This window comes from Leptodactylus fuscus, chromosome 7, assembly GCF_031893055.1.
Source record: "Leptodactylus fuscus isolate aLepFus1 chromosome 7, aLepFus1.hap2, whole genome shotgun sequence".
Lineage (NCBI taxonomy): Eukaryota > Metazoa > Chordata > Amphibia > Anura > Leptodactylidae > Leptodactylus > Leptodactylus fuscus.
The window spans coordinates 80,820,096-80,844,632 of NC_134271.1; the positions used below are offsets into that span (position 1 = coordinate 80,820,096).

Sequence of the window (24,537 nt, forward strand, 5' to 3'; positions counted from 1 at the left end):
TGATGGGCATGGTGATGTCATCACGCACCTTGGCCTGCAAATGGGCGGCATCTTATAATATACTTACCTATTCATTCCTGGCGCATGCTGATGTTATCACATTACGCACATGTGCTGACATAATCAGGCAACACGGCTTTACACTAGATAAGCACATTTTGGCTACATAAATACAGGTGTCAGTATTTTTGTAATTATGTTCTATACACACGTGGACTAAATTGTTGGTCCTCCTCGTTTAATGAAAGAAAAACCCACAATAGTCACAGAAATAACTTGAATCTGACAAAAGTAATAATAACCAAACTACATGTTGACAAGCCACAAAGCTTCTGGGAGAATATTTTATGGACAGATGAGACAAAAATCGAACTTTTGGAAAAACGAAGCAGATCTTGAAAAGAACATTGTCCCTACTGTGAAACATGTTATGTTCTGGGGCTGCTTTGCTGCATCTGGCACAAGGTGTCTTGAATCTGTGCAGGGTACAATGAAATCTCAAGACTATCAAGGGATTCTAGAGATAAATGTGCTGCCCAATGTCAGAAAGCTTGGTCTCAGGTCATGGGTCTTGTAACAGGATAATGCCCCAAAACACACAGATAAAAACACCCAAGAATGGATTAGAGGAAAACATTGGACTATTCTGAAGTGGCCTTCATAATTGTTTGATTGCAGCAACTGCCTAAAAAGGTTGTGCAACTAAATATTAAGTCAAGAGAACCATCATTTCTGTCCAGGCCTGTTTTATGAGTTTTATTTAAAAAAAAAAAATTCTGTAGAAGTGAAACGCAATGTCTGACTTTTATTTATTTATTATTACTTTCAGCAGGTTCAAGTCATTTCTGTGACCATTGTGGGTTTTTCTTTCATTAAACAAGGGGTACCAACAATTTTGTCTACGTGTGTATGTTCACCCTATTCTTAACATTTGACACTGCCACCTAATGAAGCCATTTTTCTGGCGAAAAGCGCATTAGTGCTAGCCTCCCTCTGTGTACTCCTCAGTTTCCATATCCTCTATTATCAATTGACTTTGGGTATATATGTACTGTGCTTTTTTTTGTGCATTATTGTAGTTATTTTTGGATTATAGATTACCATTCTGCTATTTGCATAGTAGTGCATTCTCCATTATGTGACATTAGGAATGCACTTTTGTGTGTCACTTTTCATTCTTTTTTGTTATTTATATGATATTTCTTATTGGTGATAGATTTACTGACATAGGTCTATTGGATACTAGCAGTTACCCGCGACTTCGTCTACGGGTTGGCGGTGGCGGTGAACTGCTTATATTTCTTGTTCCCCCATCTCTGCCCTCAATTTGTTGTCCCCTCCTACCCGCGACTTCCTTTGCAGCCCCCCTGACCCTGGCGCAAACCACCTGCAGCGCGGCCCATGGCCCCCCACGTCCCTTTCCTTGCGGCTGCGGCAGGCCCCTCCTACAGGATGGTGGGTCGGGAGGCAACGGCCTTGCTGCTGCGCCTCGCACCCCTCTCTTTCCCGCTACCTGCATCCCCGGCCCTGCCATTACCCACCACCTGCTCCCCCTGCCCCCATATAGAGATTACAGTGACCTCCTACATCTCCCCCTTCCCCCCAGCACCAGCCACCCGTGACTCCGGTGACCGTAACCCCCCCCTCCCTTCCACATGTGCAATCTGGGCCCCCCCCCCCTCTACGCACCCTCGGCCCTGTGGTACCATTTCCCCCCCAGCAGAACCCCTCCCTAACCACTACCACCTCCCCCCCCATTACACACCACCTGTTGTAACCCCCCGCCTCCGCTAAGCAACCTGCCGATCAGTGTCCCCACAACACTTACCATGATGATGCCGGGGAGCTGTGTGTGTCGCGGCTGCAGCTTCAGCAGTCATGCGTGGTGTTACCCGAGGCGTCTGTGTTCCCAGTCACAGAGTACGGGGGTTACGTGCGGCTGGCCGTGTTTGGCCGGGTTCCACTGCTGTATGGTATGCCGGCATGAGGCGATTTGTGGCGGCCGGCATATGAGCGGCGTATGGAACCATGCGACCAGCCGCCATGTTCGTGACAGTGTGTGAAGAGAGTGGAGTAGTCTGGTGGGCGGAGCCGTGGATCCTCCCAGTGGTGGGGGTCGGTAAAGATGGCTGAGCCGGAGAGTGAAACAGGTTGGCTCCTGCAGGATGGTGAAGGTGAGGGTGAAAGTGCTGAAGTATATGTGAATGTGATTGTATGTGGTTAGGGGCTAGGTTGTAGAGAGGAATGTGAAGTTTAGGGGCTTGCTATGGGCCAAAGTGTGTGATTTTGCAGAGATGGTGATGTGAGTTGGATGTTTGTGTGGGTCGTGGGAAAAACGTATGTGCGTTATTGTGACGAAAAGTAGCCTATTGCGCAATCCAGTGTATTAGCTATGTTTGTGGAAAATTTGAGCCAAATCGGTGGAGCGGTTTTTCGATTGAGGAACAAACATCCGAACATCCAAACACACAAATTCACAAACTTGTGTACTGAGGTTTAATATGGGAAGAGAGAGCTCAGTATCTGGGCCACTGTTTTTCAGTGTCTCCACTTTGTCTATATTCCCCTAGTTATACACATTTATTTGTTATTGGATTACCTTTAATAAAAATCTAATTATATTTTGATATATATTGGGACTTTCCAGTTGTGTCCTTTTTTAGGATATGTAGGTTATGTAACCTCTGGATATGACACTGAGCACAAGCACTCAACTTTTTTGGTCAACTATGGGGAGGCCTGTTCAGAGTGGAACCTGTCTTGTTAAACCACTGTAAGGTCTTGGCCATCGTACTGCAGCTCAGTTTTGGGGTGTAGCCAATCGTATAGCCTGGGCCATCTTCCTGTAGAGCAACAATTCTTTTTTTTCAGATCTTCAGAGAGTTCTTTGCCATGACGTGCCATGATGAACCTCCAGTGACCAGTATGAGAGAGTGTGAGAGTGATAACGCCAAATTTAAGACATTTGCTCCCCATTCACACGTGAGACCTTGTAACACTAATGAGTCACATGACACCTGGGAGGGAGACTGTCTAATTTGGTACAATTTGTCCATTTTCACTTAGGGGTGTACTCACTTATGTTGCCGTGGTTTAGACATTAATGGCTGTGTGTTGAGTGATTTTGATGGCACAACAAATTTATATTGTTATACAAGCTGTACACTGACTACTTTACATTGTACCAAATTGTCAAGATCTTTAGTGTTGTCCATACCTCCCAACTTTTGAAGAACAGAAAGAGGGACAAAATGTGCAGTGCACATAGCGTGCCATGGCAAATTTAGCTCCACCCACTTTTATGTTGACCCCGTCCATTCTCATTAATTTTCCATGTGCCCCCACACAGTATAATCCTCCTACAGTCACCCGTACATTTATATGTCCTCACATTATAATGTTCCCCTCCAACTGCCCCACAGTATTAGCTCCCTCTCCTGGTGCCCCAGTTTAAACTGGTGGAAACTAGAGGGGACATGAAACTGGATCAGCTGGGGGAGACACTAAACAGTGAGGGTAGTTGGAGGGGGACATTAAACTGGGGGCAACTAGAGGGGGACATTAAACCGTAGGGGTAGCTGGAGGGTGACATTAAACTAGGGGCAACTAGAGGCAGATAGGTCCCCCTCCAACTACCTCCATGGTCTAATGCCCCCTCCAGTTGTCCCCAGCTTAATCTACCCCCAATTTAAGTGCCCCCTCCATTTCTCCCCCAGTTTCATGTCCCCCCTCCATCTGCCCCCAGTTTCCTGTTCCCCTTCCATCTCTGCCCCTAGGTTACTGAGACACACACACACACAGTGTTGGACTGGGGTGTCTAGGGCCCACCAGTGGAATTGTTTCTAGAGGCCCACCAACAGGACCCCTGCAGACCAGCGATACCAAGACAGAGCGGCTAAAGGTAATAACATGTCAAGAGACATGCTGCTCACCTGCCATACAATGTACAACAACATACTACCTATACCAACTGCTACACACTGTATGGAAAGCGAACAGCATGGCTCCTAGAAATGTTACCATTACCTGTAGCCATGCTGTCCTGGAAGAGCTGATCTGCAGAGGTCCTGACTGTTGCATTATCACAGATGTAATATTGATGGCCTATCCTAAGGACAGACCATCAATATTATAAAGAAGGATAAATCCTTTAAAGATGAGGGATGAGCGATCGGCGATCAAGTAAATTTCATGATTGCGATCGGAAGTCCGATCCCAATCTTTTCCGGCGGGATCGAGGTCAAAGGTTATCTCAAGATCGGCTAAACCCTATTCATGTATATATCATTAATAGGGTTGAGTGATCGGGATCGGGAAAGATCAGATCCCGATCGGCGATCGAGCAAATTTCACAATTACGATTGGGATCGGCTGGAAAATGATTGGAAATCGGATTTTAGAATTGATCCTGAAATCTCAAGATTGGCTCAACCCTAGTTAGGGCTATACATGTGATTTTGGTAGGCTATATTATGTACAGAGTATTCCAGCATAATCTGTCCTATCTTTTGTATTGAAGAGGAAACATTCTTTCTGTATGTAGTCTTTTAATATGCAGTAATTATAGATTAGACCATACAATACATTACATAGGGGTGATGGGAGTTTTCATATTTTGTATAGATGAACAACATTCTGAAATAAGAAATTCAAAGTGATAGGAAGAGCCTGCAAGTCCATCCAGACTTGTATTGCAGGTCTTCATGCTCTAAGTGTCTATTATCCAAGCAGTGAAGGATTGACCACTGTGTAGAGCTTGGTGGCTTCCACCTTCGTAAAGACAGACATTAAATTGTCTGTTTCTCCAGGTGGTTGCGAGATTCAGGTTTAGTGACGGTCCATTGGTCTGGTATTATATGGGATTACAGTTATAGTTGTTGTCTCAGCTTGGCAATCATTTCCTTTTTGTCTATATGTGACCACTCATCTGGGATAGCTCCTCTGTTGCTAAACTTCATTTTATAATCTGCTTCCAGGTTACTTTGGAATGTATAGACAAACCATTTCCAGTATGGCTGGGACGAGTTGTCCGGGGTGATGCTCCAGTTGGCATAATTTGGTCCAATACTTCTGTAATTTTTGTAAGGGATTTGTGTTGATTGGTCAATCACCAGACAATTGTCGGAGCTCACTAGGTTAGAACATATTTCTATGACAAATTCGTCAGAGTTGATCCATGAAATACCAGTTATAGCCTGGGGACGATGGAAAGTCACAGAGTGATCACCATCATGGTTAGCAATAGTGTGGGTACAAATGGCTCCACAGAAGGGGCACTGCTCCCAGCATCCGCACAGCTGCTTGACAAGTATTTCATGAGGTTTGATCTCAAAGGAGTCAAAACTGTTTGTGTTCAAGTGTCTCTTGAAATCCTTTATGGCTTCATTCCAAGATTCACACATGACTTTTTGAATAAACTCTATATCTTGAATCTCCTGGTGTTCGATGCTCTTTAGGTCAGCTCTTGTAAAGGTCACATGGTCTTCAATCCTCTTATAAAAATCATCAAGCCATTCGGACACATTGCCATTTTTATCTTTGACAAACTTTGTGGACTTAGCGATGCTCAAGAGAACGAGTTTCTGGAAATGATCTAGGCTAATGTGTAAGACATCCTTGAGTCTGTGCTGCTGCCCTTCTATGTAGTAATTGTTAACACTTGTCTCAATGAAATCTTGGAAGAAAGTTTTTGGGAAATGAATATATTGACGGTATTTCTCAAAGTCTTCCTGTTCAGCCAAGTAAATCAAGATGTAGGTTTCTAGCCTGGAGCGATTGCTGGCAAATGGCGGGTAATTGCTGGTCATCTCATCCACAATTGCCATTCCTGTACGTTCATACAGAGCTGGCTGCATTGCTTTAATAATCGTTTTACATAAGATTTCTGCAAACATCTTAATTGAGGCGGCTCCTTGGCAAGAAATTTTGTAACAATTGAAAAACTCTTCCCATTTACTCTCAAGGATAACCACAGGGTTATTGGCGTGCTGAAAAGCTTCATGCATTGACTGAAAGATGGGAACAGCCATTCCACAGAAGTATAAAGAGACATGAAACCTAAATGTCTTTGTCAGTGTGAATTTACTGAATTTCTTTTCATTTATTTGCTCTGATACTTCATGCATGATTTCATAGAAGAACGATTTTGTGTAGTCCACCTTTTCCTTTTGTTTTTCTTCAAGGTATCTAGTTATGACTAGCTTGAGATTCTGAAACAGTTGCTCAATGGTAAACCTCTCGGAGTCACCTAGATAGGTGATCATTGACAATCTTCCTTTCACTGTTGCATGCTTTGAAAGATTCACACGGAATGTTTTCCATTTTGAGAAATCACTGAGTTTCTTGCTCTTGCTACATTCTTCCTTGTAATACTGGAAGAGTACATCTTCAGCATCTGTGGTGATCTGAGGCTCCTCAGGTTTCGGAGAAGTGCTGCTGATCTCTGTAACCCACTCTTGCCACACGTCATCGAAATGTTTTATCAGCATAGTTTCATCTAAGCCTTTGTCTTTTAATTCCAGAGCTAGCTGCTTACTCTTTTTGCGTAGTTCTTCTTCATAGCCCAGCTGCCTCTGGACAACTTGATTCTGACTCTTTTTCAGCTGTATGCGCTCTGCTGCTTTTCTCTTGGTCTCCTCCACCAGGTCACTGTGCAGACTATCTAACTTTTGTAGAATATTGGCCTTCCACTGGATCAATATCTCTCTATCCTTCTCTTCACTGAAAAAAGTTTCCAACTCCCCTTTAATAGCCTTGAAATTTTCCTCTACCGCCATATCGATACTGCTATGGGTCACATCAGTTATGTCACCTTTCTTTATTTTGTTGCTCAGTTTAGACTGAAGTTTGAGAAAATGTCGTCTCAGCTGCCAACTCAACTGCCTGTATTTGTTTTCAACTTTTCTGTAAGAAGAAATTTCTAAGGTATTTCTAAAGCTAAAAACAAAATTTTCATTTTTCAATGCCATCCACAGGTCCTCTATGCGGACACTAACCTCAGAAATGCTCAATATGCCTCTAGAATCTGATCTCCTAGAACCAAGTATCATATCTTTCACTTTTTGAGTGTTCTCACTATAATGGGGGTTAGGGGGGCCATAGGTGGATTACCTTCCCATAAATGAGAAAAATAGTATATGTGGCGATTTGCGTCAAATCTGATGACATCACTGAAACGCTGAACATGGCACATTTCTTGCTCAGCAGCGAGGGCAGTCATCTTATCCAGCTCTGTTTGGAGATTTCTGCGCCCATCAGCATTTTTATCATGTGCAGTTGCTTCTCCTACATTTTGGTGCACAAAGAGACAGCTTGTAGATAGTTTTACCTGCTTCATTCTTAGGAATGCCTGGACTGCTATTTGTAGAATGTCCTTGATCTCAGAAGGGTTTTCGCCAAAGACGTTGATTAAAGTCATGTTGCCAACACCAATTACAAAAGTTGCCAATTCATTGTCATGATTCATTTTTGATTGATTAGCAATTTCCATGGCCCTGAGACCTTCAGTGTCAATAACCAACATGTAGTCAAATCCAAGATCATTCTTCAGTTCATCTGCAATTTCCATCAGTTGCATAAATGCTCCTCTTGTGCATCTGCCAGCACTTACACCAAACTGGAGACCAAACATGGTGTTGAGGAGAGTTGATTTGCCTGAACTTTGGATCCCAAGTACAGAAAGCACAAACATCCTCTTATCTCCTATAATTTTAATGACTTCCGTCAGGACAGCTTTTATCCAGTTGATTGGAACATAGCAAGCATCTCCATCCATGAGCTCAATAGGATATCCGTCATATACCATCATATCGGCAGCAATTTTTGGTAGATCATGAAAACATTCATCTTTAAGCTGTAAGTCATGCAAAGCCTCATAGGTTTGTCCAACCTCTCTCAAGATATGCTCAAGACCAAACATACTTGCATTCATTTGTGTTGAAAGAGAATCCAGGTCATCTTGTAATGTACTCGTGGACTCCTTGTTGTTCAGTTGCTCGGACTGCAGAAGAGTCCATAGCCTGTTATATGTACTGCGCAGCTCGGACATAAGATCACAAGAAAGATCATCTAGGAATATCTTAAACCACTGCAGAAAGTACTGTTTTGTTGTCTTGGGCAAAGAAGTCTGTAGAGCAATGAAGTCCTTCATGAATTGATTTTGGATAGCCTTTTGCAGTTGTTTCTGCCTTATAGAGTTCTTGTCTTTCTCTGTCTTACTGCGGTGATGCTCAATGCTTTGATTCATCTTGTATTGAAGGTGAGTGAGCTCTCTGTCTTTTTCACACCATACGTGCCAAAGATGTCCAGATAGAGGTAACAGTTCTTCCTTGGCTGTCACCACATCTTTTAGTTTTAAGAAGTCCATCATTGTTTGAGCTTTAACCTTGCCATCTGCACATTCTTTACTGTCTTCATCTACAAGGAAGCCATATTTTCTTCCTATTTCTGCACAGGTTTCCAGACTGCATAATTTGGGAGATATAGCCAACAAACGTCTGATTGATATGGTTAGTTCTTCCAGAACTTTGGCTTCATTCTGGTTTTTAAGGCCTATTATGACCTGCATGTTGTTTGTGTTCACATGTAGAGACGTTTCTCTGTCTGGGGAGAGTATTATCAGGGGTTTAGCATTCAAGTGCTTTGTAGACATTGTACTGCTACAATTTGACTTCGAGTAAAGAACGACATTAATTGATGATATTTCATGCAAAAATGCAGACTGTTTCTCATGATCTTGGATGTCACCCCTCAAGTTAACAAAAGCAGCAGCCTGTGGAAAAAGTTCTGTGTCCTTTCTACTAGGGCAAAACCAAAAGATTTCTGCCATTCCATCAACGAGTACTCGATTCTTGACACTGCCTTCACCGTTTCTGTGGTAGAAGATGTTATGTTTGTGCTTACTTAGCAGGTTGGTTAAAAGCTGTGATTTAGAAAACTGATATGATCCAAACCTGGCAAAGGAAATCATTGGGACATCAACTTGACATATGAGTTTTTCTTTAAGTGTTCCTGTTTCAGAGAGGTCAAGGTCTAAAACACTTTTCTGGACTGGTCTAAATGCCCACAGAGGAAGCTCTATCTCTGAGTCATAAGACCTTGGCACTAGAAAAGGTAGCGCAAATTGGCAGATGGACAATTTTGTAAATGTGTATTGTCTCATGAAGTCATCTGCACAGTGATACATGGCCATCAAAAGATCCATCGGATGTAAAGTATTCTCCCTATCTAAGACTGCCAGTCCCTCCTCTTCTGAACATAAATTTAGCAAATCATCAATGGAATCAAATGTGTTTCCCTCGACTTCAGGGCTGGATGCATTGTTAGAGCTGCTGATTTTATTGTTCCCCTTGTAAATCAAGTATCTAAATCGATAATCTAATTTCATCAACATCTGCATAAAGTGTAGTGGAAGATCACTCTCATCCTCTGGACATTTCAGCAAAGATGTATGGACTAGATGAAAGTTTTTTCTCTTCAAACCTTTAGGAAAGTATTGCTCTAGCCCCAGACTCCTTATCAGATTAATGACATCTTGCTTGAGAGCCATTGAATGGTCTCCTGTGCCACTGGATTGCAGAAATTCACCTACATCAGGGTGGTCCGTTGTATGACAAACATTCTTTATTTCTTCAGCTAGGCTTTCCACGTTTATGGGTTCATAATTTCCGGAACGTAAGTTCTCGAAGTCCTCAGCTAAAGATTGCAAATCACTTAAGTCCTTGTGCTTTTGAATAACGTTCACAATTTCTTGCTCAAGACACCAATTCTTATCTTTCACCATAAGCTGTAAAAGCTTTCTCCTCTGCTCAGTATTTCTGGGGCGAGATACATCGCCCCCTGTTAGTGCCACCTCCAATATTAGAGCTTGAGCTCTGTATAATCCGACATCTTTGAGAGTGTTATATTCAGTAAATAATTTCTGCATCTCATCGACCATGAGACTGAGCTCATGCCACCCAAGTCTTTGCTGGAAATAATGTCTTTGGGCTGAATAGCCTGCATTGCTGACAGCACACAGAACAATCATCTCTTCTTCTTTATTTCCCATGTTTCTCAAATTATCCAAAAATGAGGCAACATAAGAATTTATAAGGACATTTATTTTGACTTGTTTTTCCTGATCTCCCTCCTTGAGGTCATCATCTGGACTGAGCTGTAAGAGATCGTTTTTTGCCTTTGCTATGAATTTGAGGAATGTGGCAAAGTCAGAAATGTTATCCATATGTTTTACTTCCTTTTCTGGATGTAACCACTTGATTATAGCAGAATAAGAATCTAAGGTTTCACCTGAAATGTCAACATTTTGGAGAAGACATTTTAGTAAAGAACGGATTATAGGCTCATCTGCTTTCACATTCTGACTGTAAGATTCCATAACTTTTTGTAAGTAACTGTGAAGTGCTTCATGAGGGAGGCAAACATTCAACCAGATATTATAATTCCCAGTTCTGTCATTAAGATGTTGTCTGAAGTCGAGCAATATCTGGAGCTGCTGCTGTGCATGCTCCACGCTCCAAGACGATAATGTAGAGAGGAGTAAATTGGCATCATTCATAGCTGTGGAAACATTCTCTCCAAGTGGTAAGCTCAAATGTTGACCAGTAATGGCTACGTAAGTGTCCTTTAGATCCTTAGCCACTTGGTAAACGTCTTTAAAACTATCTTTGTGTCCGTATAGGATAATTTCCCAAACTGGAGTAAGATAAAATCCTCGATCGATCACACTCCAAGTCTTATTGTTGGCCTCAAGTCCTGACTTCCACTCACTGAGAGAATCTACAGTTATTGGTCCTCCTGTTTTTGTCACTACCAGTTGGATGTCTTTCTGAATTTTCTTCTTGTCAACATTGTCATAGGATTGATTTGAGCCTGTTTTTGTTACATCGTTGCTGGCCGAGAGAGACCAAATACTTGAGTAGCTGACACTTACAGAAGAATCTAATAACTCCTGAGTTTCTTTCTTTCTTTTCTCCAACATTTCCTGCTTAAACCCCTTAGAAGTAGCTGTCCACCAGAATATCCCTCCAAAGTGAAGTGGCCCCTGATTGGCATGCGAGCCAAACCGGCTGAAAAAATGTTCATATTTTTCCCTTAGTATAGTTGTTTTTTCTGTCTCATTGCAAAACTCCAAAAGCTTCTCAATTGATCTTAGCTCTTCAAGGGCTGCAGAGGAGAGGTGTAGTTGATCCTTTGTGATATAAGAAGAGGCCAGAGGGATGTAGCTGTACTTTGTAGTTGAGATATAAGCATATTCATTGTGAGCCTCTTGCTGTTGTTCAGACATACTGCTTGAATTGTAGCCTACACTGGCCTCTGCTTGGAGATTCCAGAAGCCTCCTTTAGCTGAAGTGGTAATAGTAAACCCCAACTTCTCCATTGATTTATGAAACGTTGTTTCTGCTTCAGAGGATGAGAATTCCTTCTGTTCTAGCACAGGCTTTTGTTGAGGATGAGCGAGCGAAAAGTCACTTGGAACTGTGAGAAGATGGTCCCGTTTTTGTAAAACATCTTCCTGATTCATTGTCAGATAGATTCCTTGCAGAGCAAGGCCTCCTGAAGCTTGCAGCAAAACATCTGTGTCACATAGTCCATCTTTAAGTAGTTGCTTCTCTTTTATAGTTGGTTCATGGTCATATTTGGCCATCTTTGCTTCCAGACATTCTGCTAAAGGCTTGGAGGATCCCGTACTCATGTCAGGTGCTTCCTTCATGGCTGCTGCTTGAAAACTATTCTGAAGATTTTTTTTGGCTTCCAGGTTCATTCTTTTCACTTCATCCAGTTGTAGTTTTCCCTTCTCATTGTTTTTTTTGACTTGTTCATCTTGGACTTCTTTTTGTGAAGCCTGAGAACTGACATTCAGAAGCTTTCGTAGAGCTTGTTCTTCCCAATTAAATTCTGCATACTTCTTTATCTTCTGAAAATCCTCAGGCCCTGTATGTTCCAAACTCTTTGTATTTTCCACTCCAAGATGTTTGTGGAATAGTGGAATCCATTTTTGAGGCTTGAGTCCCACATCATTTAGGCTTTTGGTGAGATCTGCAGAATCTTTCAGAGAATCATCATCTCTTTTCTCCACATAGCTGGTCTCAGCCATATCTGTAAGATACAAAACATCTTGCTTTAGTAATAGTGCACAGTGAATTATGTCTTCAAATTCATTGGCTCCATTTATAGAATAAAGGAATGTTATTGTCCAACTGATAAGGGGTGAACAATAACCCTCCCTCTTTATATAAAGGAACTGTTAGTGTATCACTTTAGGGTCAAGTTCATTTGTATTGTATTATGGAGTCATATAATAAAGAAACACATATTGTAAATGCATATATAATGAAACCTCCCTAGAAAAGTAGACTCCCTTTAAGGACCAATTTTCCTCCCCATTATACTGTGAAAGCTGCTCCTCTATGAACACAAAAACTTATTTTCTTTAGATGATGTTTCAGTAGAAGTACAATGTGAACAGTCTATGCTGTGCCCTACTACTCTGGGGCTAGCAAAGCAGGTAACCTGCAAGGCACATTAGGGGAGCCTGCAATCTGAAGCATACATGATCACAGTCTTGATTTTTCTGTAACAATCTTGGGAAATGTTCCACAAAAGGGTGGGATTTATGTAAGTCAAACCCCAAATTGATATTTCCAGGATGGGGCTTACATGTCTTGATTTCAGTCATATAAAACATATAAAAAGTTATATGTACTCCAAAACAGTACCAATAGAAAACACAGGTCATCCTGCAAAAAAATAAGCCCTCAACCAACTCTTTAAACTGCATCTCAGAAGATGGCAATGCAAAAGTAATTGATTTAGGTCTCAAAATTGGTTTTTCTTCTGTAAAATTAGTAATGCATAAAAAAATATGTAAATTAGGTGTTGTTGTAATCACGCCGACCTACAGAGTAAAGGTAACATGCTACTTAGGCTATACACTGCATAGCAAAAAAAAATTAAAAGGTAAAAAGGTATGCCAGAACTGATGTGTGTGGGGTTTTTTTTCGTTTTTTTTTAAATCCACCAAGAAAGAGTTAAAGGGGTTGTCCCGTGTCAAGGATCCTATTTATACTGCTAGCTTATGTGGATTAAGACTTTTCCTAAATACATTGATTAAGCAAAACTGCTTTGTTTGGCTGCTGAGATTCTTCACTTCATTGTTTAAACTGTGTTTCCATAACCACGGACCTGGGCATGGTGTTATCTCTCTACCCAGGACAAGTGACATAGCTCACTGCTTTCAGGGAGGGGAGGGGGAGCTGAGTGCTCGGAGCAGCTTATATTTCTTAGCTGTTTATCTCTGACTCTTCCAGTTATCAGTCGGCTAATTGAACTTTGCAAATAAGGGCTGAGACAGGGAGTCCATTAAACACAGACCTAAAAGTGAGTTTATTGCAAGCTGACTCTTGGTCCTGTAGCATGTAAGTTTGGGATTCTCATTACCTAACAAATCCAGCTCTGCTACATCAGCTTCATATTGTGCATCTTCCAGTGATACTGTGCTAATTTATTTACAACCATCCCTCATTACTGACTGCAAACATGTACTGCTATGAAGAGAGATAGCAGAGCTGGCTTTGTCTGTGAAATAGCAAGTGAAACCCCACCCACCAATTTACTGAGAAAACCAGGAAGTGAACAGAGCTTACAGCCTGCAAGGTGGTAAACAGGCGAGTTGGGAAAACCCCTTTAACCACTTCAGTACTGGGCCAATTTTTGTTCAGGACCAGGCACATTTTTGCTTTTTTTTTTCATATGTGCGGTTTTGAGGACTATAAAATTTTGTTTCATGTGAATTATAATTTTTGCATTTTTCTTTGGTGACACATAGGGCCTTATTTTTATGTTTCCATTGTGTTGGTAATTTAGGGGCTCTGCAAATGAGACCTGACACCTGAAAACGAATCCAGCAAAATCTGCTTTTTAAGTGCCAAGTCTCACTCCTTCCCTTCTGTGCGCTGCCGTGTACCCAAACATCAGTTTACAGTTTATATCAGTTTCTTTCTGTGCTCAGGAGAAATTGCATAAACTGTCAGATGCATTTTCTCCTTTTAACCCTTTGTGAATGAGATAATTTTAGGGCTAAATGAATGTATTAGTGAAAAAAATTTCACCTCCAGGTTGTTTTAAATTACCTTGTAATACTTAATGGGTTAACAAACTTCCCAAATGCTGTTTTGAATTATTTGAGGGGTGCAGTTTTGAAATTGTGGTGATTTATGGGGGGGGGGGTGTTTCAAATCTATGATCTTTTATAATCGCCTTCAGAACTGAGGTGGTCCCTAAAAAATAAGCTTGGGAAATTTTCTTGTAAATCTGGTAAGTCGCTGTTACACTTGTAAGCCTTCTAACGTCCAAAATAAATAAGGGATAAAAAGATAATGCCATTATAAAGCAGAAATATGGTAGATAATATTTATATTTATGATCAGCTGTCTGAAAATTAGAACCTTTCACATTTAGAAAATTGTGATTTTTTTTCTCCAAAGTTCCATCAAACTTCCTATTTTTTTTTATAAATAAATATCAAAATATTGATCAATTACCACAATTTACCACGAACGTGAAGTACAATGTGTTACAAAAAACCCTCTAAATCACTTGTTTAAGTTATGGCGTCTCGAAGTTATCGCCATATATAGACACGTGCCAGTTTTGCAATGGTCCATAAGGCACTTTTAGGCTGTGTCTTTAATGGGATTCTACCATTAAAACCCTTTTTTTTGTAGATAAAACGTCGGAATAGCCTTTAGAAAGGCTATTCGTCTCTTACCTTTAGATGTGATCTCCGCCGTGCCATTCCTTAGAAATACCGGTTTTTACCAGTATGCAAATTAGTTCTCTCGCAGCGATGGGGGTGGGCCCCAGTGCTCGAAATGCAATGGGGGCGTCCCCACTGCTGCTCGAGAACACAATCCTGCTACGCCTCTATCTTCTGCTGGATCCTCCCCTTCTTTCTTCGTCTTTCTTCGTCGTCACCTCCGATGCCTGCGCAGTTGGCTCTGCCAGTGAGACACTAGTAGGGCCGACTGCACATGTGCGCAATTGTGGCGTCGGAACTATGGCTGCAGGCATGTGCAGTCGGCTCTACTAGTGTCTCACTGGCAGAGCCAACTGCGCAGGCGTCGGAGGTGACGCCGAAGAAAGAAAGGGAGGATCCAGCAGAAGATAGAGGCGTCACAGGATCGTGTTCTCGAGTAGCAGTGGAGACGCCCCCATCGCTGCAAGAGAACTAATTTGCATACCGGTAAAAAATGGTGTTTCTAAGGAACAGCGCGGCGAAGATCACATCTAAAGGTAAGAGACGAATAGACTTTCTACAGGCTATTCTGACGTTTTATCTACAAAAAAAATGGGTTTTAATGGTAGAATCCCTTTAAGGGTAAGCAGTGAAAGGGGAAAAGGCAAAACCATGAGAGGGGGAAGCCATGCTGAGGACCAGGATTGGATTAAGAAGGGGAGTTATGCTGGTAACTAGGAATGAGAAGGGTGTCATTCTGGAGACCAAGAGGGAAACCATGTAAAGTAACAATGTTTAAAGGGGTGCCATGCCAGGGACCAAGACTAATGGGGCCATCTTGGAAGGAGAAATAGAGAGGCCATCTTGGGGACCAAGGGGAGGGGGGGGGGGGGGGCAGTGTATAGTTGAGGACTGGGGTCACTTGTGTACAGTGCCACAGTTAGCCTGGGCTTGAATCTGTGATCTGGGTTATTTTCTCATTATTTGTATTTCTTGGGGGCTTTACATGTCTACTGATCCATTAAACAATTTAACCTACATTCCGTATAATTTTTTCTGTGAAAGGTCCACCCCCATAGGGAGGTTTCACTGTAAATTTATTTTGTACTGGTCTTATTTGGTGGTCTTATTTTGCAGCATCTGTGGAACTTTTGGTCCATGATTTTATAAACGATTGATATGCTTAGAGACAAAGTCATATATTCTATTATAGTAGATCACTGCAGAAGTAGATGTTTCTTGGATGCCAACTAACAGGAGGTGATGCCAGCATCATTGTAGGTCTAGGAAGGGCCAGACACTGATGTAGGTGTGTGCGGAAATGCTGCTGTGCAATGCTGTCAGGATAGGTCACGGCTATTGCCACTATAGTAGGGATTTCAGTGTTGTGAGGAGCATCTGCAATACATCAAGGGCTATGTAATAACTTTAACGTTGTGGTAAGTCAACTGTGAGAAACTGAACAGATAGTGAAAGAGAGAGAAGTCAACTGCCAAAGAAGTGATGATTGTCCAGGACTGTGAGAAGCTGCCAATCTGAGTAATCATTGGAATGGCTTTCTTTTCTGAGAACATGTAGCTCAACTGGAAATTAGAAAAAGGAGCTGGGCCCCAAAAAGTCATAGGTTCCCTAGAACAGGGGTCTCCATATGGAGAGGACATAGGTAATGTAGAATGATTGGAGGCCATGCCAATGCCACTACAGTTTGGATAGAGTTACTCTCATCATTTAATGGCAGGTCTTGTTTTCAAACAGAAGAGGTTCCCTATACAGAAATGTAATTGTTCACAGACGCGGCTGGTTCTGTGAGTTACGGAGTAATTTTTGGAACACCATGGTTGCCTTCCATTTGGTCATTACCATGAACCAAGCGCTTTTTGAACTTTTCCCAACAGCTGTAGCAGTTGAACTCTGGAGTCACCTAATGGTCAATAATTGGATCGGTAAAGTTACCGATATCTCTTCACTGTCAGAAGGGCGTTTCTGATAGTTTAGCCGGGCTGTGAGGAACGCCCCCTCTGACAGTACAACGCTACAGATAGCACTGTCAGGAGGGGCGTTACTCACAGCCCAGCTAGACTATCAGAAACGCCCTTTAAACACCCTGTACACAGCAGCGGAGATATGGTCCATCATCCCTATTATTTCTATCACTAGGATAGAAGGATTTTAGTGATAGATGAACCTACACATACCAGGATTGAATCACTATTGTACAACCTGAAAATGTATTTCATATTTACTTCATCACAACTCCTCACTTATTATACTGTATTATAATCTTAGGATAGGTATATAGCCAGCTGCAGTTTAGATTATTTTCTCCATTTTCAGAGGATACTGAAATGTATTGTGCTTAGTTACAATTTCCGCTTATTGAGATATGTCCTTGTTTCATATGGTTAATGAAGTGTTGTATGGATACAGCTGCCTGCTGAGCTGGGCCACCGAGGTTATCACTGAATACAGTGAGACATTTATTGATCATTTTCTGCTTCTTTTTGCTGACTTCATGGTAACCTGTAATATCTCGCATCCGGTAACAAGGAGTGGGCAATAATCAATAAATGTTTCAATGCGTTCAGTAAAAACACCAGTTGTTCGGCTCAACCTGGGTGTGTAGTATATAGTGTTAGTGCTTTCTAACTCAAGGTTTAGTCCATCATTGTGTATTATTTTAATATTAATATTTAATAAAATGTTTTTACAAGAAATAAGTCTGTAACACCAGTAGTCTATGCCCAACTGCAAACTATATCTGTCAGAAGGCAGCACCACCCAGTTACCTTAGGTACACACTCTCCGTTCCCTTCTTTACCACGGTATCATGCACATGTTCTTCTATTTGCAGTTGTTTTTGCTGGGCCTGCCCATAGAAGGTGCATACACTTCCTCCTTGATACTTAAAAGAGCAGAGGGAGCATGTATCAGTATATTTTCCCCAGACAATTTCTGATAGCCTATGTGATTCAGCGGCCACACCCAGACTGAGCAAGGTTCTTGTTTAATTAATGTCCTGCAAAGATGTATTTGCCTACACCTTCTTGAATTTACAATGTATGACCTTTGACTGTTTTCTCTGAATTCATCATTGTCTATTGAGCCATAACACCTCTGATTACCTGTTTCTGACCCAGCCTGTTCCTGTTTATTGCACCTGTGCTGCCAGCCCTGAACTTGATGCTCAGAACCATACTCTCTGACCTGCCTTGTCAGCTGCTACCAGCACCAGGATGTAGGGACCTAGTGGACATGGGAAGATGAGCACCGGAGCCCAGGATCGGTGAGTTATATTGTTTATTATGTTTAAACACCACTGCGGGGCCTCCATGCATTATACCCTGGGGTCTGAAGAGAGTATAATAATAGTATAATAACCCCAAGATTTTCAGGTTCTTCTGGACACAAAATTTTGAGAAAATTCTAAAAGAAAACCATATGGGCCACTATAAGGCATTATAGTATGTGTAGGGGTCACTATGGTCACTTTGTAAAGGGACCGCTTTGTGACATTATACTGCATGGAAAGGCCACTATTGGGCATTATACTGTGTGGATGGGCCACTATGGGATATTATACTGTGTGTGGAGGGGCTACTATAAGGTATTCTAGTGTGTGGAGGAGCCACTATAAGGCATTATACTGTATGGAGACCAATATGGGATATTATACTGTGTGGAGGGGCACTATGGGACATTATTCTTAAAGAGGTTAACCAGGAATTGGTTCTACATATAACTACCAGGGTAGCAGACATAGGGGCTGCTATAGGGCTTACCAACTAGCTGAATCTCCTTTTTCTGAGATCTAGAGTGCAATTAAAAACACAACAAAAACATTACTGCAAATTCCTACTGTATATAAAATACATGGACAATGAGGTTCTTGGTTTTTATACTTTGATCAATCAAACTGTATACAACCCCTCTGCCAATGCCTCTTTCAGATGGGTTCCTACACTAAAATGATTCGCCTCTTATGGCTTTGGCCTGCCATGATTAAAAGACAATATTATGACTAGGGTAAACCACAAATGGTCTCCTCTCTCTGGACCTGTGGCCTCTGAATGACTAGGGGAGTGTAGTTTTCCCATATTATAAAAATCAGCCTCGGGCAGAAAGGTGGCGTGCATGAACCAAAATGGAGGTCAGTCACACACCTGAAAAGCACAAATGCAACAATTACACCAAAAACGGTCAGCACCGCAAGGAATGCCGATGCACAGCGCCATGGCTGCAATAAACATGCAAACACAACAAGTTGCTGTAATCATCAGTTTGCTGATAAGTGTAGTAGCTGCTGCAAAGAAATCTACAGAAAATGGTCAGCCTTAGCATATTAATTGGCCTAGTAGCCAGAGTCAGAATTGCAAGAAGTTTTAGGAATTCTTTAAATATATTTTGTCACATCAAGTTTTATGTTAAACATAGATCATTTTCTGGCAACACATTCCCATCACCTATATCTCGTGTCTGTACTGCTTATCTGATTGACTTCAGACATACTCAGTACACAAACAGTCTCAATTTACAATGGGCTGAATGGCAGAAGGAGGGAGAAGAGGAGAAAGACAGAGATATCATACAGTATACAGCATTAAATAAGTCAGTTCTATCAGGAGAAGGCTGGACATTAATTCCTGACAATCCATCTCCATATATTGCTAAGGTCTCTCTGTTGGAGGAGCTCTCCTTTTCTTCCTCCTCCCTTCTTCATTGTATTCTATTGTATAAATTTGAACAGTGGCAAATAAGTGAAGAAACAGGCATTTTTCTCATATAAAGTAAATATACAAAGTTTATCTTCACCTGAACTATGAACTTATCAAAAAAAAGTTCAGTTATGCTTTAAACCCAAAGGAGTCTGTAGCTAGGACCTGTTAGGGGTTAAACCTTGTCCTTCACCACTTAGGGTCAGTTCACACGGCAGAAAATGAAGAGGAAATTCCTGTTCATTTTCCGCTGCCGGCTTTTTTTCACAGCTAGCCACAACGGGATGCCGATGCAGTGCATCAGCATTCCTTTTGCGCCATTCTGCTACTGAATAGGCCCGAATGAATGGTCTTCATCAGCAGGGAGTCTCCGGATGGAATCCGCAGCAACATCGAGCAGGACACTTCTTTTTTCCACGCCCTGCTGCGATCTCTGCCTCTCACTGAAAACAATGGGAGGCAAATTCGGTAGGAATCCACTCCAGATTCAGGGGCAGAATCTGTCCCCGAATCCACAGCAAATTCCTTCGTGTGAACTGATCCTTAGGTGGACCGCTGAGGTGAAGTTCCTCCCAAATAAGGATGGAATTTGGAAGGGCTAGAAGGGATAAAGATCTTGTGCCCATCTGAGGATTGGATGTAAAAGACTGCTGTAGAGTTGACTGAAACAATCCTGAGATTCTTCCCTCTATAAACCATAAATCAGCTAGGAGACCCTTCTTCATTTTAAAGCTTACATTTGAGGAGGTGTTCCTGACCCTGAGGTCCCACATGCCTTTCCAAAGCACCTTCCCTAGATGAGCACTCCTCCCCAATAGAATGGCATCTGTAGTTAAGTCATCAGTTTAAGGAGGAATCTGAATTGGATCTTAGCTCCCATTCATCCCGACCTCCATAAAATAAGATAAGTTAATTCTTTAATAGTCCCACCATGGGGGAATTTAAGTGTGTTACAGCAGCATAGTAATACAGATACACAGGGGTGAACCTAGCCTTTTTGCCACCTGAGGCGGACGAGAGAAAGCCACCCCCCCAATCCCAACCCCCCCTTAGGTCAGTAAAAATGGAAGATGGCTGATGCTACCACAGAGTTGAAAAGGCCTTGAGAAGTGCCCCCCGGACTCCAAACGCCCTCTGGACTCAACCCCACTAGAAGTTAGGCACGTTGTGAAAGAATTACTGAAGTACTAGGCTAGGGATCCTTTTGCTTCAATCTCTGCAGGGAGGAAAAAACACTTTCCATTTTACTATCTGTATAATGCTTTCCTTTAGAAGAAGCAATTCTTATACAGTCCTGAATTCAAAGTGCTGTCCCGATGTTCCAGACCGCCACGCTATGCCATGACTTCAATACATCTCCATCCTCTGGGCACAGATGAGTTGGATACAATGATGAAGAAGGGAGCCCTCTGCTGTGACTGCTCTAGGTGTCTCTGGAGCAATAGTCACGATTTAGTGATGTCACTCACATCACACCTTGTACTACATGAAGCTGCCGGCAACAGAGATAGAAGAGAACGCGGAATTGTAAGTATTAGTGGGTTCCTTTGTTTGATATATTGTAGTACTAGCAAAATTGGATGGTTATTTGAAGTATATTCTGGTCTTCATTTTGTATATTACAGTCTCCTTTTTGTGCCTTAAGCAGAATTTCTCATTGCTGTATGAACTGTGTTATTCAACAAGATTGCACAGCCTTGCCTAATTTTTGATATCTTAGTTATTTTGTTTATTTCAGAGATCTATGTGAATAAATTGTACCAGATCTTTCTCTCCCAGGAGCCTATTATCATTTTCTAGTATTTGTTTTGACTACCTTATCTGAGGCTTTGGAACTGGACACTCCATGGTACAAGATAAGGTAGACAAACAGCACCTGCACAGTTCAAGCTTATGTAACAGTAGCTTGTATCAGCCATTTTTAATGGGTATAGGAAGTTGAGCGGGCGCTGATGAAGTCAGAAGCCCTGTACCAGTGTGTAGAGGACGCTCTTCACAGTGTTGTTTTCCCAGGGGTTCTCTGCCTTTGCCAGTTGCTTCCATGGTTGATGTTTCTGGGCAGATGATAAGCCCTTGGTGATGTTGTAAGTAATCCCTGTATTTAGCATTTTACAAAAGTGTACGCTATATCACACTATTTATTGTAATAAATGTAATATATCACTTATATACCATCATTTGACCATAATTAATTTGTCATTATACTATTGTAAATAAAATTGCGTTATATCCTAATTGACTTGCCTTCTTCAAAGCCTATCTGGAACCTGTGTTGATAAAACTTGGCAAGACATATATACTGCAGGGGCACCCAGGCGAGGGGCATGAAACTGTGAGGGCACCCTGGAGAATGACATTATAATGTGGGGCATCCTGGAGGAGGATATTATACTGTGGGGACAACCTGGTAGTGAATATTACACTGTGGGGGCAACCTGGAAGGGGATATTACACTGTGGGGGCAACCTGGAAGGGGATATTATACTGTGAGCACACCAGGATAGACATTATACTTTGAGGGCAAATGGAGAGTGACACTAGAATTTCATAGGGGCTACTGGAATTGGAGAAGTTAATATCTGAGGGGCCACTGGGAGGAGAGGTTAATAAGTGATGCCACTGCAAGGGCATTTGAATCGTGTGATGGGACTCTGAGGAGCATTATTTCTAATGGGCTACTAAGGAGACATTATAATCTGTGAAGGCCACTAAGGTACATTATACTAAGTGGGGCAACTGAAGGGGCATTATAATTTGTAGAGGTCAGGTATTTCTAAGTGGTAGTGATGGAGACGCCCACTTATGAAACTTTTATACTGAGCCCACAATGTGTTAAAATGACCCTGACTGGCTGTCTAGTCTTTGGAAGATTTATAAACTTCTATGCCATTCCTGACTCCACCATTCAACCAGCTAAAAGCTCTGAAGCCCAGTGATGGCAGATGTCCAGATGAGACGCTACATGCTTCATCTGAGTTCCAGCAATAGCTGGTCCTCTGTTATACCCCCACCTCCAGTTTGTGGTATCAACCAATAGAAGTGATGTTGTATGCCAATGCAAGAACCAACTGACCAAAACCAGAGTAGAAGACCAGCAAGCACCTAGCAAAGCACTGTATATATTTTCCCTTCATGCCTAGCCACCTAGAGGGGAGACGAAGGAATGGAACAATTGTCCACTACCCAAACAAGCTACAGCAGTAAGAGGGGCAAGGAGGCAGAAGCAGACCAGACAGATGAGGTGACATGAGATGACTTATACCCCACCAGGAGTAGGAAGGTAAAGATCTGCTTCCCTATCCTCAGCATAGGGAGTGAAGAAGAAATCTCAAGAGCAACTATCTCAATAGGATCACCAGGTGCTCTCCAGGATCTCCCATATAGAGAACAGGGAACCTAAACTGAGTTGTGGGGGGTGTGAATCTCTTATCTCCAGGGACTTTGCAGATGTGACAATACCTGACATTGTAGCTTGAAAGGGCCCAAAGGTGTCACTACAATATAAGAAGACATCAGATAGCACTTGGTAAGGGGCCCCCATTACAGATTTTTCATTGGGGCACTGGAGCTTGTTTATCTCCTTAGGTTTCCTACCCTGGATGGGTGGACCTTCATGCATAGGAGATGTTATGGGCATTGACAAAACAGTTTTTCCATCCTGCACCCCCACTTTGTAGTCTTCACTCTGCTACATCACATGTAAACTAGTGGCAGTACTATCTCTGCCACCTAAGAGACAGCGGGATTATCCTTCTTAATTTATATTCTCCTACATAGTCTGAAATGAAAATTTGTTCACTGTGTGACTACTGTGTTGTATAAGCAAAAGCTGTTTCTAGGAGATTCTTATACTCATGTATTTTGTCACGAGAGTTTCCATAACCATGTCTGATTGGCACGTAGAATCCACCTATAGCTTATGTTTTTCTAGACTTCTGACCTTACTGTCCCATGTGGATAGAATGTGACATAACACAAAGCAGACCCACATTTGTAAATTGATACAGCATAATGCGAGGGTTTTAGTGTTCTTAACCCATACTTTAACCTTCTTCTTATATTGTCACTAGCAAACACACTGAAGTTGAGGTTTAAGAGTGATAGTCTGCAGGTGGACATAATCTAACATAAAGTATAGCTTGCATGTTGATGACATCTATACAGCTGATCTATACATAAATATAATCCCAGTACAAGAAGCAGTCACAGATATGAATGGAAGAGAAGCTCTGCAGTGTAGAAATGTTCGCCAGAGAAGACCTGCCCTCATCAGATCTGTAAAAGACAGAGAATAGAGCCAAGCTGAGATGCTCTGCAGAGAGAGAGAGAGAAAGAGAGAGAATATTGCAATAATAAGATATTCTGCAAAGAACAGAGAAAAGTGTCAAGGTGAGATATTCTGCAAACAGCACCTACCTTCTACCTTTAGTTGTGTATCTTGCTCCTGTCTTTCTCTTGAGTGTTGCTGTCTTTGTTCAGGAAACTGAATGCTTTCACTTTCATTCTAGGCATCGCCCTCTTTCCGGCCTCTAAGAATGTTGTTTTATCAGATGTGAAAATGAAACGTTCTATGGAATGGCCTGAAGGATAAAGGAGTGGCTAGGTGTCTCTCCCCCGGGGCAGATATTTAGTTAGACCCTTTCCTCCATAAGTGACTTAAATCTGGTCACCGTTCTCAATAAATGTATCAAACTACTGACTGACATACTCATTGAAAACCCGTACATCCCCACTTGAAATAAAGACACAGTACAACGATTGAAAAACTCAATTTAGTGGACGGGGTAGGCCACAGCTTTATTGAATTTAAAATATTTGTTATTATTATCATAATAACACTTTACCATAAATAGTAAACAACAAGTAGGGGGCGTGGCATAATATGCCAGCCACGAGACTCCCCACGGGCACGTACAACCACTTCCCATTACAACACCAAACTGCCAAGGAGGAGACCACAGGGGTGGAACAACACACTGGGCTCCGACCCCCCCCCCTCCCCCCAGCAAAAATAGGGCTTGTTCTACCCCGTCCTGGAGGCTGGAAAGGAATATGTCTAGGCCTATTTCATTTAAATGAACCCCATCAGGC

General features: G+C 42.0%; 1 protein-coding gene across 1 annotated transcript; it reads right to left on the bottom strand.

Annotated features, from left to right (window-relative positions):
* Nucleotides 1–4,697: 4,697 nt before the first annotated feature.
* On the bottom strand, nt 4,698–23,900 carry LOC142213819 (interferon-induced very large GTPase 1-like). Its single transcript, XM_075282337.1, is given in 3 exon segments — nt 4,698–7,093; nt 7,096–12,096; nt 23,863–23,900. Coding segments are annotated over 2 exon segments (7,224 nt in total). The 5' UTR covers nt 12,095–12,096; nt 23,863–23,900; the 3' UTR covers nt 4,698–4,868.
* Between the last annotated feature and the right edge of the window lie 637 nt (nt 23,901–24,537).